This window comes from Protomyctophum bolini (genome assembly GCF_963924005.1).
Source record: "Protomyctophum bolini genome assembly, chromosome: 7".
In the NCBI taxonomy this organism is placed as follows: domain Eukaryota; kingdom Metazoa; phylum Chordata; class Actinopteri; order Myctophiformes; family Myctophidae; genus Protomyctophum; species Protomyctophum bolini.
The window spans coordinates 38477636-38495445 of record NC_137868.1 but is presented as its reverse complement, the minus strand read 5'-3'; the positions used below and the strand labels follow the sequence as shown (position 1 = coordinate 38495445).

At 42.7% G+C, this 17810-nt stretch overlaps 1 protein-coding gene across 2 annotated transcripts; it reads left to right on the top strand.

The window, feature by feature from the left end:
- Window positions 1-678: 678 nt before the first annotated feature.
- On the top strand, window positions 679-16238 carry casp2 (caspase 2, apoptosis-related cysteine peptidase). Of its 2 annotated transcripts, none has more exons than XM_080768133.1 (11): window positions 679-819; window positions 1641-1791; window positions 4376-4549; window positions 7624-7693; window positions 8430-8521; window positions 10322-10504; window positions 11346-11474; window positions 13466-13556; window positions 14410-14598; window positions 15302-15411; window positions 15981-16238. In XM_080768133.1, the coding sequence occupies exons 1-11, from the start codon at window positions 713-715 to the stop codon at window positions 16113-16115; spliced, it is 1431 nt and encodes a 476-aa protein (XP_080624259.1). In that variant the 5' UTR covers window positions 679-712; the 3' UTR covers window positions 16116-16238. The 2 variants fall into 2 exon arrangements, with proteins under 2 accessions (XP_080624259.1, XP_080624258.1); XM_080768132.1 differs by having other exon boundaries at window positions 14410-14610.
- Window positions 16239-17810: the final 1572 nt, after the last annotated feature.

Below are 17810 nucleotides of genomic sequence, written 5' to 3'. Positions count from 1 at the left end.
TGGTGATTGGTGTTACCAGCCCTGGTACCACTGCCAAACTTAATTGGGAACAAGTTCTGTGAGACTGGTGAAGTCAAACTTAAGAACTTAACGTAACTTAAGAACTTAAGGTCCCTCACCCTTGCTTCACTGATAAACCTCCAGAGATTTACAGGCATTTGCACAACAGTAACACAGGCAGGGGGATTTTGGCAATTTCTTTGGTGGTTAGCTGTGTTGCTCTGATTCCACGATTGCACGATCCTTTAATACAAGTTCAAAAGGTTAAAATTGGCTTGTTGTAAAGGTGACTAAATCAACATAAAAAATATCAATTGGTATGTGTGTGTGTGTGTGTGTGTGTGTGTGTATGTGTGTATGTGTGCTGCCCCTCCCTCTCCCCCTCCGGTTGCTTACTATCATCATCAAAGAACTCTTTGTGCCTGTCTTACTGCCTCCTCTTCTTATCAGTTGGTCAACCATTGATAGAGGCGATGAATTCAAATTCAAAAACACTATCATGGAATTGGAGCCCACTGTTTTACAGTACGTGAACCTACTGTACACCGCCCACCGCTGATTGGCGAACGGAAACGTCGTTCATCACTACCGTACACTCTCATTGGCTCTGATCCAAAGCAATGTGGGCTGACCACGCCTCCTTACTCACTACTACTTTTCGCAGCATACCCCGCGGAAGGAAGGGAGAACACAGACGTGATGTTGTTTATTAATGTGTGATACATACAACTGTGTCAAATACACAGCCAAGTCCGTGCGGAATATATACCCGGCTCCGTTCGCCCTAACAATACAGAGGAGACACAAGAACGCTCGAAAGTAGGTTTGGGACCTTATGCGTGTCGGTAACTTGGAGGCGATACTACAGCCAGGGCACTCCGAATTCAGCCGAGCTAAAGCTAGCAAGTTAGCATGTGTACATTTTGCCAGTCCCATTCACATAAGGTGTTGAACTTGGACAGTGCATTGTCTTTTTTTTCTTTCGATGAGGTCATCAAGCAGGGCGCAGCTAGCCAGTTGCTTTGCATGCTGTGTTGTTGTTATTGTTTTGTTTTGCATGGCCCAACGACGGTCGTTCGTTGGTGATGGTGAGAGACAATGCTTGGCGATTTTAAGCCATGTACTCCTGTTTAGGAGCCGAACACCGGTAGGGGTGGGAAATATAAACTTGCCACAAGAAACATTTTCTTAAATTTAGACTGTGGTGGGTAGGTAGGTCTAAAAAAAAAACATTCAGCCACTGTCACCAGTGGCGGACAAACTGCTGTCTTGCAATGGATTTTGGACATTTGGCTAAATTGGCTTGATAGGGGAAGTAGGGACCTGTCATTGGTTGAACAGGGTTACAGTCAGTCAACAGGGTAACAGTCAGTCAATGTTGAGTCCATGCATGTTGATGTCACTTATTATTACACTAAAATAAGAACATGGGAACTTTGGGAAACACAATAACATTGTACAACCAAAAGCTCCAATGTTGGGGGCTGTTGAAGCAACTCAACTTCTTCTCACATCTTAACAGAAAAGACATTCCCCTTCAGGTTTGATTACACACGTAGCCTTTTGTTTCTGCTGACTGTCACAGTGAGGGTGTATAATGTATATATGTATAACCTAGTGTCGTGTCTGTTTGTCTGCAGGATGTTGGAGTGTGGGATGATTGAGAGAGACCGGCTCGCTCTCAGAAAGCGGTCCACTGTCCTCTGTAGAGAGATGGTGGTGGACGAAATGCTCATTCAAACACTGCAGGCAGACGACATTCTTACAGAGAGCATGGCAGAGAGTATTTTGGTATGTAATGTAATGCACAAGTGTGCACACACACGTGTTCGTTCACCATTAAACTTAAAGGACCACTTCACAGTTCAGAAACCTGTTCACCAGTGACATCATCAACAGGGAATCCAAGCTAATAGAGACAGCAGGCTTTCTATTCCTGAAAAGTTGCAATGCGAAAATGGAAGCCACCGTTCTCACGATAATACTAATCTAAATATTTATTTTGATGTCACTGTTGGACGTGTGTTATGACATGCATAAGATCTGGTCATCCCAGCTTAGTAAGATGTTCAAAGTAAAATTATTTAGGACGAACTTTGAGACGATTTCTACTCTATGGCTCTGAGACATGGACACTTTCAAAGAAATTAGAGAAACGGTTGGACGGCACTTACACCCGCCTTCTAATGAGAGTGCAAAATCTGTCTTGGAAGAGCCACCCACCGACTAATCTAATATACGGCAACCTTCCCCGTGTTTCTTCAATAGTCCGATCCAGAAGAGCTGACAAAGACGTTATATCTTCCCTTCTTCTCTGGAATCCTGCCTCAAAGTAGACCAGAAGTAGAAAACTGCTCTACAAAAATTGTGGCATTGTGAAATCCATGATCTCGAGTACCGCGGTAGAAAAATGACGATGATGATGTTGGACGAGTTTCTGAACTACCCTCAGCCCTCCTATGAGACACAGACCGAGTATAAATAAACGGTTCTATTTTGTCATGAGTTGGATCAGTTATATGAAGATAGGTTGAAAAGTGGTCCTGTCAGTTGACAGTTTTCTGGAATTCTAGTTTAGTTTCTATATCAGTGGTGCTGTCAAGGACCCCCAAATATATATGTAATTGGCCGCCGACCCCCATCTGAAAAATAATATGTTGTTCCAGTGACAACCCAGAAGCAAAGATTTGAGTTAAAAACGTTTGCTCTGAAAGAATATATATTCCAAGATTTGTGCCACATTTTCACGATTAAAAAATTATTGCAGACCTACAAGCTCGACCTATGAGCTTATAGATCTGCTATTTTTCAATAGCTAAAGCGTAACATAATAATGCTTAAAACGCCAAAAAGGGTTCCCGCCAAAAATGTGTTAAGCCCCCCCTTCCCCCCATTGTTTCCCTCTACACCAAATAAAGTAGCCGATGTACAAGCTTGCAACACGTGAACTCATAGATCTGCTATATTATTATTATTATTCATTTTTTGTTTTCGTCCTCTAGTCACTAGTCACGGGTTGAAAACCACTGCACTAGAGTCTAGTGCAGTGGTTTTCAACCCGTTTCATATCAAGGCCCATTATTAATTCGGCTTTTGAGCCATGGAACACCTGATGAGACCCAAAACTTTGAATATTTTGTTGTCTTCGGGTAAGACTTTGTCCACGATTCCATGCTGTGTTGAATTGATGTTGGTACCATTAGGAAAATAACATTTATTCTTCTACATTCTCTAATTTGGTAGTCTTCTTCTGTTTAACAATAATTTTACTCTCTCGCTCTTGAGAGCGTAAAATGAAATTTTATGCTCTCAAGAGTTAAATAATAGTTTGTAACGAGTGTAACGATACATTTTAACAGCGATACGATACGTATCATGATACATGGTTGACGATACGATACATGGACGATATTGATTCATTATGGTGACACGATACGATTCAATGAGACAGTAACTATTTAAAATACATTGACATTATTTTAAACTAAATAATGAAACCCCTCTTTATATTTTTTCATCTAAAATTTGCAAAATACTACCGCACAGAAATGTAGTATTGATACAATTGATTATGTGCATAGCAAAACGATTCGATACAGATTATTTGCATTTCAAAACAATACGATACATAGTCAATGTTGCTGTTTTCATTTTGATATACTTCGATTCTTGAAATTAAAATCTATTTTTCGATGCAGTTACTATATCGTTACCCTATTAAATACCTATATGGGTCCATTTGGTTACGAACTCTGGTCAACCACTGCTCTAGTGGTTGACCAGGCAGGCACTCGTCAGGAAGGGGTGGGCGATATGGTGATAAATGTTGTCGAGAGACTAGTCGAGACGATACAATGTCTCCTCTCCACGATATGCCTTCTCAGATATATCGTATATCGATTGCTGGCCACTGCTACAGAGCTGATCATGAGGTTATATCTCCCGTTCTTCTCTGGAATCCTGCCTCAAAGCAGACCAGAGGTAGAAAACTGTCGTTCCCCTGCGGATGAGCTTTTTTGTCACCCGAATCCGCGTGTGCATATTTATAATCCACCCGTTATCCGACCGCATTCATTAATCATTCCAATTTATGAATAATTGTGAGAAATTGCAGAGATTTTGTGAGTCTTAAGCTATAGTAAGCCTATAGATAGATGCCATTAATTTATTTCCCGCATTATTTCACCCACGGTTTATCCAATATTCATATATAATATATTTTAATGACACAAATCCACCCTAAACTGCGGTTAACCGCGGCTAACTCCGCCGTCCGCTGGTCTCTTGTCCCACCGGTGTGTGTCTCTCAAAATGTTCTGACATGGCTTTCCTTTCTCACCTCCTTTCCTTCCTGTCACCTCTCGTTCCACTCTAGGCCGAGAAAACGTCTCATAAGCGCAACTGGCGCTTGCTCTTCCTGCTCCCCAAGCGAGGTCCGCGGGCGTTCGGCAGCTTCTGCGGTGCCCTCCGAGAAACGGAACAGCAGCACCTGTGTGACCTTCTCAGCCAGTCCCCGGAGAGAGACGGCGCAGAGAGACAGCACACCCAGGTAAAGCGGGTGCTGAGTTTATAGGGGGGTGATATCTCCCCTCCGTGAATGCAAACATGCTTGGCTATTTTCTGTGTACGTCACAGAGCCCAAGTGTAAATCGGAGAGTTTGCACTCAAAGTTTGCATCAATATTCAGTAAGTTATTGCTACAAGTAATTTGTTGGCGCACCCGGCATACTTTTTACTCCCACACAATACACATAATTAATGTAGATGGCAACAAGACTCATCAATAACCCATTTAGGCCTGACGTCAAAAATTATAAAATGTCTTCTAAATCCTGACAGTTTCTGTCAGGATTTGCGCCACATTTTCACGATTAATTTTTTTTTAGCAGAGAGTGGCACACTATGAGCTTGTAGATCTGTTATTTTTCAATAGCTAAATTATAACATAATGTTTAAAACACCAAAAGGGGTTCCCGCCCAAAATGGGATAAACATACATACACAGTACTAAAGCGTATGGACAAAGCGTTCTCCGGGTCTGATATGGACGTAAGATGAAGCCTGTCAGTAAATCGCCATCTTTCTAGATCCGTTTGGGCCCAGCTGGCCATTGGCTGGCCCAGACAACGAGGCGGGACTTCCCCCCTTCTTCTTCGTTGGTTTTTATTTTGTCATAGACTGCAACGGTAGCCACGCCCCTCAGAACATACTCGACTTTATGGTCATTCTTTTTATCCACACTTTTCCTGGGCTGTGTGTGCTCCAGTTCCTGTTGATTTCATTAGATATCATTGGTCATCTGACCAGTTTCATTGGCTTTCATTGGATCAAATCGACAGGAACTGGAGCACACACAGCCTAGGAAAAGTGTGGATAAAAATAATGACCATAAAGTCGAGTATGTTCTGAGGGGCGTGGCTACCGTTGCAGTCTATGACAAAATAAAAACCAAAGTGTGGATAAATGGGACCATAATTTTCCAAAAAGAATATTATGACATAAGAAATGAGACTTCAAACTAGTGATGGTCAGTATTCATGACCATGTTTATTAAGGTAAAGTTGGGCCCAAATACATGGAGCTCTATGGAGCTATGGGGTTTTTTGGGCCCAATGACAGCGCCACAACAGGCCATTATATGAACTTTCAGGAAGTCATACTGGCTTCACTGCCCCCCTGGATATGACTTAAGTTGATCTGGCCTTGATCACTCTGATTCATCCAGGACGTTCGTCTTAGTGGTCAGAAGTTATGTTGGCTGAAATCAGATGATATTCATCTGGGCCAGATCTGACTAGCCTTGGTTTGACTCGATCTGGCCCCAATCCCAAGATGTCATGGCTGGGATGGAAGTGGACAGTGGCTGTTTTTTGTGGCCTTTAAAATAAAATAAATTGGCAGTGAATGATTGAATGGAGTCCCTCAGAGGTTTGTGTCTGAGAAAGTGTCAGACAGGCAGGGCTGGCAGTCATACAGAGACACCAGAGAAGATGAGACTGGTGCACTAAGACAACCTTTTATATTAGTTAGTCACAATCTCCCATCCAACTGATGTACTGTAAAGGATGAACAAACATCTTTGATTTGTCTAGGGCGTTATAAAAAATTCGCAATACGCATGTTGTATACCAGCTTAAATAACTACATTGGATCCATTGGAACACTTGTTCTGTTTTTTCCTGATAAGTAACGGTTTTTGACATGCAAGGTTTCCAATCCGACGGTGAAGATATAAAACTAGTAAACTACGCTTTTGCATTTTCAATTCTAAAAGCCAAAGTTGCGGCAGACACTGCATTTAAAATGGGTAGGTGCTGCTGCTCCATGTTCTGCTTCTGCATGACAGTGACATCCCCGAAGAAACCTTGGTGTATTTATTCTAGTCTCTTCCTCACCACTTTCACTCATGTCTACTCGCATACTACACACTCTATGCCTCAATATGCAGTCATTCTAACAATTACAATTTAGGCATTTAGCAGACACTCTTAATCCACAGTGATTTACAGTAAGCAAGAACAACACATGGTAATACATATAAATAATAATAATAGTATACATAAGTAATCTAAGAACCTAACATCTGTACAATGAAACTATAATATAGTAAATATACACTATAGAATGCTATGTCTACATGATATGCTATCTACATTACATAATTTAGCATTTGTATACACCTGCAAGGTCGTCAAGGCTAGGGCAAGTGCAGCAGGCTAAGGTGGAGTCTGAAGAGGTGGGTTTTCAGACTACGGCAGAAGATTGGCAGTGAGTCTGCGGTTCTGATTGCCGATCTCACACACTGATTGCACAATCGTCTAGGGCAGGGGTTCTCAACCTTTTTAAATACTTTGACCAAGTCTCGCGAGAACCCCCTAAACCTACGCAATAGCCCCCTAAACCTACGCAATAGCCCCCTAAACCTACGCAATAGCCTATTAAAATCCATATCTCATTCAGAGAGAGCACAAACCGTAGTCCAGTGAGTCACACAGCTCTCCCCCAGACAGCCAATGGCAGACAGAGAGCAGCAGAGGGACCTGAGCAGCTCCATGTCAGGCTGCCCTGTCTGTCCAGCCTTGTCTCTGCAGAGACTGCCCTCATGGCCCAATTTATATTCTATTTATGGTGAGTGACACCATTGTACAACAAAGTATAGTCGGACAGAGGGAGACAGACGGGAAAAGGATGAGATTGAGGTGCGAATATCAAACCACATCGATCTGAGGTTTAAGCCTGCAGAATGTGCAGATCAGATACCAGTACAATCAGTACAAACCAGTACCTTTGCAATGATTTGAATGTATATAATATGCCACTTAAGCTCAATTTATACTCTCTTTATAGTCATACTTGGTTGGGGCGGGCCTCTGACTCAAGAGTTAACTGTCAGCCGGATTGACATGGTGCTAATTTGCTGGTCATAATTGTGCTCGTCATTTAGTCTAACAGGGCATATCAATATAATAAATAAACCGTTTGTATAGGCTCCACATGGGAGTTGTGAATAAAGTAGATACTTTCAAAATGATTGACTTCCACCATCACACAGACATGTGTGTTCCTACCCCCCCAGTGTAATTCAGTTTAATTGCTAATGCATGTGTGCTTTTTGAATTTCAGAGGTTTGTGGACTCGTCCCTCCCTTATCCCACTGAAGAAGCAATCGCTGCTAAGAGACCCAGAACACATGGTGAGTGTTTGATATGCTGTGGCCAGAACATCAAAAGCCCTCTGGATCACTATTCATGTTTTGCTCTGAATATTATTTTTCTCTTGTCTCCTTGGAGACTGAGTAATGAGTAGGGTCTGGGGAAAGTGTTTCTTTCAAAGTTCTGCTTTAAAGAGGGTGGTTGAGTTAATTTGCTTTCCCAGAGGTGTAAACTAGGGCAATGCTGGAAAAAAAAACAATTTTTGGGTAGTCTTAAAATAATGTAATAGCTTTTTTTATTTATTATAACAGCTCCTTTGGGAACTGGAATGCTTGACTTGTTGAGTACAGACAGGTATTTTTCCTGTCGGTCACGAATGAATAATTTACGCTCTTGTCGTACGACAAAGTATAAATCAGACGTAACTGTTGTTACGGACAGGCGTGTCAAGTGTTCCATGTGATATACCCGTATCGCTGTGAGAAGTGGCGGAGTTGTAACTCTTGCATGCGCCACGCCTCGACAGTGACTCACTCACTCTCTCACAGCGCTCATACAAAGGTTGTTGTCATACCAGAGCTCCGATTACCACACAGCAAGCTGCAAACGTTACGTTACAGAAACATTTAAGCCTTGAATGGCTCTCTCTGGTGGTTGAGACATTCTGGATTGAGTCCAGTATTGTAATGGGAGCAGACATGCAGAGCAGCGTGTAACAATGATCCTCTGTGTGTGTGTGTGTGTGTGTGTGTGTGTGTGTGTGTGTGTGTGTTCCAGAGTCCATGGAGATGAGTCTGGATGCTGACAGCCCCATCACCACTCCTGTGCAGGCCTCCTCCCATGACTTCTACCTCACCCACTACCAGCAGGTGAAAAAAAAAACACCACATCACTCCTCACTGGATGACGTCAATGCATACATCTTGTGCTATTTTTGGGCCTGTGGCCCTTATGCTCTTCTAAACAAGGTCACCGGTGTCACAGGCGGTTATCTGTCTAGGAACTCTAGTGACAAAAAAAAGCCCATGTGTACTCTCCTATCAACTATTTGAACCTGCACTTCTAGGCCGAGTCTCTATCTATATAGGTTCAAAGAAGACAGCTTGCAGTGCTTGTCTGTCATTGCTGATTGTAATCCGTACTATTATAGGTTCTGCAAGGCTGCGAGAAAGATTTTTGCTCATTGTAGCCTGTGCTCTAGGTTCAACAGAGGCTGTGAACAATATGTTCTGATGAGAGGTAATGTGGCACGTGAATGAACACACTCTTATGTCAATTATGTATGGAGAAACATCCTAACTGTAGGTCTGGCTACTTTGACATAACTAGATGTAGAGTAGTCGCAATTTCCAACTCTAGATTTTTTAATAATGGGATGAATCTAGAGTTGCAATACCCTCCATTGACTCCCCACTCATACAATTTGCGTATGCAATCTGCTTGTATTAAACAACGTTAAACTCACCAACATTGCAGCTGTAGGGCAAGCTTGAATTATCCTCTTTCAATCTGCCGAGTTTTTGTGTAGACATGTTATGAGTTACTTTATGTCAATACATCCTCGGCAGGTGATTCTTTTTCAAGTGTTGGAGTTTGGAAGCACTCGTTTTTATTAAGGGGTCGTGATGCTGCCTCCTGCATTATGTGCAAATGCGAAACAGGGCCGTTCAGTGACTTACGACGAGCGCTTCCAAACCCCAACACAACAAAAGAATCACTTACACAGAATTTCTTGACAGAAAGTAGCTCATAACATGTCTACGGTGGATTTTTATGACACAAAAGCTCGGCAGATTGAAAGAGGATAATTCAAGCTTGGCCTAGAGCTGCAATGTTGGTGAGTTTAATGTTGTTTAATACAAGCAGAGCGCAAACGCAAATTGGATGAGTGGGGAGTCAAAGGAGGGTATTGCAACTCTAGATTCAACCCATTATAAAAAAAAATCTAGAGTTGCAAATTGCGGCTAGATGTAGAGCTACATGACAAATTATTATATGAAAATAGTTTATTTTAAAAGATGAAATCTCATGACAGCTAGGGTCTTGCTATCAGCTAATGCTTGGCTCTGTTCCGCATGTTACTGCTCTAATTTTACGCATTTGGCTGATATCGTGTGCATTCCAATAGATTTGGGCTAAGACGAGAGGAAGGAGACGTTTTTAGAAATAAGCAGGATATGAGGAGGGAGATAGGATTTACAGACAAAAGTGGAATGGAAGTTAGATTTCTTTTTGGTTGAAATTATTTTAAAGGGCCACTTCACCCCTTTTGCAACCAGAGCTTTCCATGTACAATATGTAATATGTTTTTTTTGTTGATATTTTAGTTCATGTCTCATTTCCTTCCTGGACTACAAGTCACACCTCCACGCAGCATCCCCCCACTCCACAAGGAGGGGAAGTGCACTAAAGCATTATGGTCATTGTAGGAATTCAGCAATCCAGTCAAACACACAGACTTCATTATTTTTCTGGCCATAGGGTGCAAACTTTAAAATTGTGCTACTGTTATCTACTACAAATACTATTAACATTGAGTGCCTGGAGTTTCTTCCAGCGGTGAAATGTCCCTTTAAGTCTCCACCATAACTCCATTCTCTCTTTCTCTTTCCCTGCTCCCCCCTCGGTCTCTCTCCTTCCCTCCTTCCTGAACCGTGTTCTCGCTCCAGTCCTACAGAATGGCGGCGTCGCCCCGCGGCTTCGCCATGGTGATCAGCAACGTGACCTTTGACCCCCACGCCGCCCCCGAACTGGACTCCAGGAAGGGAGGAGAGGTGGACGAGGAGGTCCTCAGGAAGGTCTTCACAGAGCTGGACTATGTGGTCATCGTCAAGAGAAACCTCCCTGCTCAGGTAACATGCACCAACGGAGACGAACGCAAACCATACGCACACATACACTGAATGGAAATTACAACAAGAAATGCACACGAGCCCACAGACACACAGATGTTCTTTTGTACTGTAATTGCTTGCTTCCAGCCACATCCAAGTGACAAACAAACAAATCATACCCCCCCCCCCCCCCCCACACACACACACACACACACACATTTCGTTTGATACAGATTCCCTGCAGTGTTGTTAGTAAAATGGTCTAGTCTGTGGACGCAGAAAGCGGAAGTAATGAATGGAGGAGATGTTTGCTTAACTTGCACTTCATAGGGCCCTGCCTGCTGGCCTGTTATAAAGATGGTGCTAATTGCTCAGGCGATGATGCTATCTCTGGGACCCCAGTCTCCTTGATCCTGATTCCTGTGTTAACTTAACTGTGAGAGAAATTGATTTCCATTTTCTACACTCGCAGCCTTACGGACCCGCAGGCATCTATTTGGTTTTTATTTAGCTGCGAAACCCTTGGAACCCTCTCAGTACCCCTGGGGGTCCCTGGACTCCATGTTGAGAAGCAGTGGTCTAGGGTGTGTAAAGAAATATCTCTGTGTGTGGGCTACTCTCACCAAAGGGAATGAAAGAATAGGTAGTGCTCTGTGTGCATGTGTGTGTTTTAGGAGTGGGTGTAATTTACCTCAAGGATACTATGTGGAACGTTAGCGTTCCAAATTATGATTGGTACAAATTAAGCTTTCAATTTTTTTATGTCCCCACAAGGCGCATATTAAAGTTGTGTATTTGTTGGACATCTATGGAATGGCATCTTTCATGTGCTGTTGCTTTTGTTGATTCTTTTCTGCAGGACATGCGGGCATGCATTGAGCAGTTTCGTCGACGACAGGAGCACAGGACCATGGACAGCTGTGTGGTGTGTCTACTCTCACATGGAGTGGAAGGTGCTATCTACGGCACAGATGGACAGCTGTTGCCGGTGAGAGAGAGTGTGTGTGTGTGTGTGTGTGTGTGTGTGTGTGTGTGTGTGTGTGCGCGTGTGCGTGTGCGTGTGCATGCACCCGCAGTGGCCTAGAGCAGCATCTGGCAGACCTTTTGCATGAGTATATAATTCATTCCTCAACCTTTGGGGACCGCTTAGGCCTGTTAAAAACAAAACAAAGAGACTATTCTATTCTCAACATAAAGGTTTATTATGAGCTTTTCATGTGATATTAAAAGAGAGTAAAAACTGTCTCAAGACACAGGGTCTGTGTCTTGAGACAGTCTGTTTTCTGTTTCTGCATTATCTTGCCTCTATTCTTTCCCTGCCAGGAAATGATGATGGAATAAATACCATCACGATAATAGCCATCATGCTACCAAAACGTAATTAATTTAAAACTATATGATACATTGTTGAACTGGCTCTAATGTGCTCACCTAATGAGATGAATGCACCTGCCGTCGGCACCAGACCAAGGAGGGAAGGAAAACATTGTGGTTCTGTGTTTTCATTTGGAGTTGCGGTCAGAGCAGAAAAGATGGATGGAATGGTAGAGGAGCGTTTCCACTGCCATCTCGCTATAAGTTGCGTGTATTCTCTTCTGCCGGCCAGACAGAAATTACTCAGACAGAACTCGTTAGAACAAGCGTATAAGCCCCCGTCGCACTGGGTCCCAGGTTTGATGGCAAAGCGCAATCTGTGGCGGTGATGAATGAATCGCTTATTCCATTGTTTTCCTGTGTACGGATAGTGCTATAATCCTGGATAGTGGATAGTTGGAACAGTTTTTCATTCAGGGCAAGTGATTTGATTGTCATGGAAACACAATTTCTTTACTACAACTGGTGCAGACTGCTACTGGATTAATTAGTATTTCACAGATGTATTTCACAGATGTACAAACAAATATTTTATTTTAATTATTATTTAATATAATATATTATAGTGTTTTGTGTTGTTCTTTTTGTTATTGTTTTCTCTTCAAATAGACATATCTGTCTACTGCGACGTTTGCGCTACTCTATGCCGAATTGAAGTGGACTCGGACCCAGACTTTTTTTCTTCTCCCTGGAAATAAAAACGTCTGGGTTTCCGAGGCTACAGACGAGGTGCTCAGTCAGAGTAGACTGTTGGCTGTATAGACCAGTACACTGACTGAACGATTACCTGCTACTGAACATGGCATAACAATGGATACTCTCACCTGTGAAGGAGAGTGTGGGACATGCTGCATCCTCCAAATCCGACAATGCAAGAATTGTCTTTCCTGCGAAAACACTTCAACAAGAGACGTTTACATAGCCCGATAGTACTGTTTACCAGACCGGGGGCACATCAAACGTTGTACTACTGAACACTCGACAGACTTGTTGCTGCCTCTTAACGTAACACAACCAATGCATTCCAGTCATCCGGAGAACCACCGCATCCAGGATAGCAACCACACTACAGCACCTCTCCCTATCTGCCAGGCTCCAGCAGGCACTATGATGTGATGCAATCTCACACTGCTTTGGCAGTGGACATGACATGACATGCAATAAAAGAATGTTGTTAACTTGTGTTGCCCCCAAAGAGGTTTTAGCCACCCCCATAGCAGGAAGAATTGAGAATAGTATGTATTGATGATAAACTAAGTAAGATAAAGCTGTTATATACTGATATCTACGGGTAAAAGCTTTAGTTCCGACATACTTCCGGCTGTCTTTAGACCGACAACCTACCCCTAACCGCAAGCACGAGAACAGTGTATGTTTCGACCGCATGTCTGACCGTTGTTTCCGCATGTCGGATAAGCGTGCGCACCCCGATATCTACAAATTAGACACTAGGATTGTTTTCAATCATATTTTCCTTCAAATGGTTTATGGCAATTTACACTCTCCTCTCTCTGACTAACTCCCCTCCGTCCTTCCCATTTTAATTGCTAAATTGGGGTTTCATTTAATCAAACATAATACCAACATAAACTCTGTCTGTTTCAGCTGGACTGGGTGTTTGAGGCCTTTGACAACGCCCACTGTCCTCTGCTGCAGAACAAACCCAAGATGTTCTTCATTCAGGCCTGTAGAGGAGGTAAGGCATGTCCATCTTCACGAAGGAAGCATGTGTGTGTGAAGATGTTTTCACGTTTGTGTGTGATTGTGTTTACACAGCTGCCTGCGTGTGTGTATGTCTCTGTAGTGTAGTGGGCAGACAGGCAACAGGGCTTAGTGTAATTTAGGATCATAAAGCTAGTGTCCTAGTAAAGTAAATCCTACTGGCTTCAGTGATGGTGTATATACACTATACAGTATCCTGGATGAAGGCAGTAGAGTTCTCAAATTCCGATCACAGGTAAATTCTCAATAACTAGGGATATCCCAATCACGTTTTTGTTTTATTTTGACTATCTGCCGATACCCGATTTTTCCCGATCCAATATTAATCATTTTTATAGACTAACATAACACTTATGCCATCCCACAACAGTACAATATCGAAAATCACAGACAATACCCAGTCTAATATTATGATTTGGATATAATATTAACCCATTCTGACCTGAGATCAGATTCATACGAGGTTTCCACTGGACACACACTGGTCTGATTAACCCATTCTGACCTGAGATCAGATTCTAAAAATGTCAGTCGTTCTTCGATTTTTCAAAAATAGCAGACCTACAAGCTCATAGCGCGCCACTCGGTGGCGCGCTATGAGCTTGTAGATCTGCTATTTTTCAATAGCTAAAGCATAACATGATGCTAACACCAAAACGGTTTCCCGGTCAGAATGGGTTAATACTAGGGATGTCCCGATCACGTTCTTTTGCTCACGATCCGATTCCGATCATTTGAAAATGACGTGATCGGCCCCGATTTCCATTCAATCACGTGATTGAATCGGGACAACCCTATCAATAACGGATACACTTGAACCATTCCAGATGAGATGGACTGTGGTGTGGAGCAGACGGACGGTCCAGACAGGACCAGCTCTCCCAGCTGTGAGCAGAGGGACGCTGGGAGGGAAGGAGAGGGCGACTCGGCCTCCAGGCAGGGCCAGGAGACCGGGAGGACCAGAATAAAACTACCCCAGCGCTCTGACATGATCTGCGGCTTCGCCTCCCTCAAAGGTCAGAAGATTTGTGAGTGGATTTCCATGTTAATTTGATGTTGTAGCATATTATCCGGGGATGGATGACTGTCCAGAGATATTATTTGTATCTTTTAAGCATTTTCATGATCCGGTCCTAAAAAGTTCAATTTACTAGCTCATCATTTACTGTATGAGCAAAAAAGGGTAAACATACTGTCTAGGGCTAGGGCAGGCAATATTCTGTGATTGAATTAGAGAGAAGTGCCAGGCATAAGAAATAAAATACAAGAGCATATAAAACGAAGAGAATTATGGTGGTCATTTTATGCTATGTTTGGATAGGACAGTGTAGAGAGGACAGACAGAGGACAGTCTTCAAGACACAAGTTTCAAGAAATACAAATTGTCACTGTCTGATGGAAACCTTGTAAGTCCAAAACGTTTTTTTTTTCAGGAAATGGAAAAAAGAACCTGCGTGCCAATGGAACCAATGTAGTTAAATCAGATGGGCCATTCGTGCAACTTTTGCGCACTACTGTCATACGAGTATAAAATAGGTGTTTTAAGGATCGTTACTATTAAATTATAGAGAATACAAAAAAAGGTCAAATATAAGGTAAAATATCGACATACAAGGTTTTTACCCAACAGCGACGATATGGTCAGCGCACTAATTGGCCCGAGAACCCAGAATGTACCGAATTGCTTTGAATGTGTATTTAATTCTAACCTCTTGTCAGGCACGGCTGCCATGAGGAACACCAAGAGAGGCTCGTGGTACATCCAGGAGCTGGACACAGCCCTGCGCTGCCGCTCCAGAGACACGCACATCGCCGACATACTGGTGCAGGTAAACAGAACGGCCTGTTGTGGCCCGGGGCGGCTAGCGGAGCGGTCCGGGTTTGATGCTTTAGACCAGTGGTTCTCAACCAGTGGTCCTTGAGGGGGTTCCAGGTGGTCCCCAGCTAAATGATAGTTGGGAACCAAATGGATGTTACATTATTAAACATCTGCATTACTTAATTTACAAGAAGTCTACACAATTACAGAATGTAGAACAATTGATATTTTATTCAGATCTGGCCCCGAATATCACCTGATTTCAACCAACATAAATTCTGCCCACTAAGACGGATGTCCCTGGATGAATCAGAGAGACTCCGATCGAGGCCACATCGGCTTAAATCATATCATAACTAGTCAGATCTGGTCCAGAATAAGATATGACGTCAACATGACGTCATTTGGCTTGCTGGGCTGTTGTCTCTAATGGTACCACATCAATGCAATACAGTACGGAATTGTGGACAAAATCTTATCCAACGATGACAAAAAAAAGTCTTGGGTCTGAGAGGCTAAATGTATGTGTGTGTGTGTGTGTGTGTGTGTGTGTGTGTGTGTGTGTTTGTACCTGGCCAGGTAAACGGACGCATCAAAGAGAGGGAAGGTTACGCCCCTGGCACAGCACACCACCGCTGTAAAGAGATGTCTGAGTTCACCAGCTCCCTCTGTAAAGACCTCTACCTGTTCCCCAAGTACCTCCCCCTGTTCTGAGACACACACACACACACACACACACTCTCTCCCTGGGCGCTGTTCATAGGTGCCCGCTGTGCCTAATGGGATGGGTAACTGCAAAGGACAAATTCCAGGTATGTGTAAACGCACTTGGCAGGTACCCAAACAACTACTAAAGGACACACACACACACACACACACACACACACACACACACACACACACACACACACACGGTCCATTCCGGGGATTTCTCCCGTTGCCACTGAAGAATGAAGCACACACTCGTACTGCGTGCATTCCAACTGACTTTCTGACACACACACACACACACACACACACACACACACACACACACACACACACACACACTCACTCACTCAGAGACATTCCCCAAATTCTACAACTCCAGCCACCTTCTCACAGAGGATTTATTCATTCACATTTGCTGTACAAATACTCACCCGAACACATACACAGCACACACACACACACACACACACACACACACACACACACACACACACAAATCTTGGAATACAAAATGCGACAAGCTTATGTTAATCTACGCGCGTATACATGGAGAGTGCACCATGTATTTGCAAACAACTTATTAGATAAGCGTATTCTTGTTTGTGTATCTAATGCCAGTCGAGGGTTTTTAAATGCGTGTTCATCTTCCGAGCGAATGGGACAGAAATCAAAAGGTTTTGTGGGGCTCATGGGTTTCTACTATGCGGCGTGCTTTCAGGGGTCTCCTAAACAAATGTATTTTGTACACAGATATATTTTTGTTGCTTTTATTTTGTATGAAGTTGTTTTTTATAAGAATTATGGTCCCCTTCCCTGTATGTTTGTATACTGGCAGCCATGTTGTTACCGCAGCCAACCGGTGGGGGGCAGTAGAGTGTTCCATAGAGAACTTATTTTATATTCTAAGCATTTAAAGCTTTTACATAAACATCAGTGCAACCTTAGAATAAGCTTCAGTTTGTACGTCATCCAGTGGGGGTTGAGTTGAGTATTATCATGTTTGTCACAGAAATGTCCTCCAGCAAAATTACAAATAACAGTGTCCAGACATTTTTATTTTTAGTGTTATTTCACAGACGTCTAAATGAATGTTTGCTCTGAGTTGCAGAGATAAAACAGGTAATATTATTTCACAAAATGTAATGTATGCCTGATATATCTGTATAATTGCGTATTGTTGCTTTCCGGCGTTAACGTTGTATCTCCAAAACCATTACCTTTAGTTTCCCAAACAGTGGGCAGGGAACCATTTGTGGGTCACAGACCAATTGTTGTGGGTCACGACTCGAGTAAAAATCCTATTTTATTTTCCTACATTTAGAAATATTATATATTTTAAACGCTTTTAATTTTTTAATTTGTTATAATTAGTTTTAATTATTATTAAAACGAACAAAGCAACAAATCTAATAAATGCCATGAATATCTACAAGATCTACAAGCTTGTAACACGTGTGTTTGTAGATAACACAGACGTCTAATCTCTCTTTTGGGTCTCGGCCTGAAAAGTTTGGGAAGTTTGTTGTTATTTAGTCACAACAAGCTCTTGTTAATACAGACATACAGACGGACTTAACCACTTTAATTATAGGCAAACACTTTCAAAAGTGTACAACATAAGAAAGGCAAAATTTGTGGATCAATAGGTGTTTTCAGCGAGACCGTGAAACCATGTGACAGCATTGTGGTTTTACATTC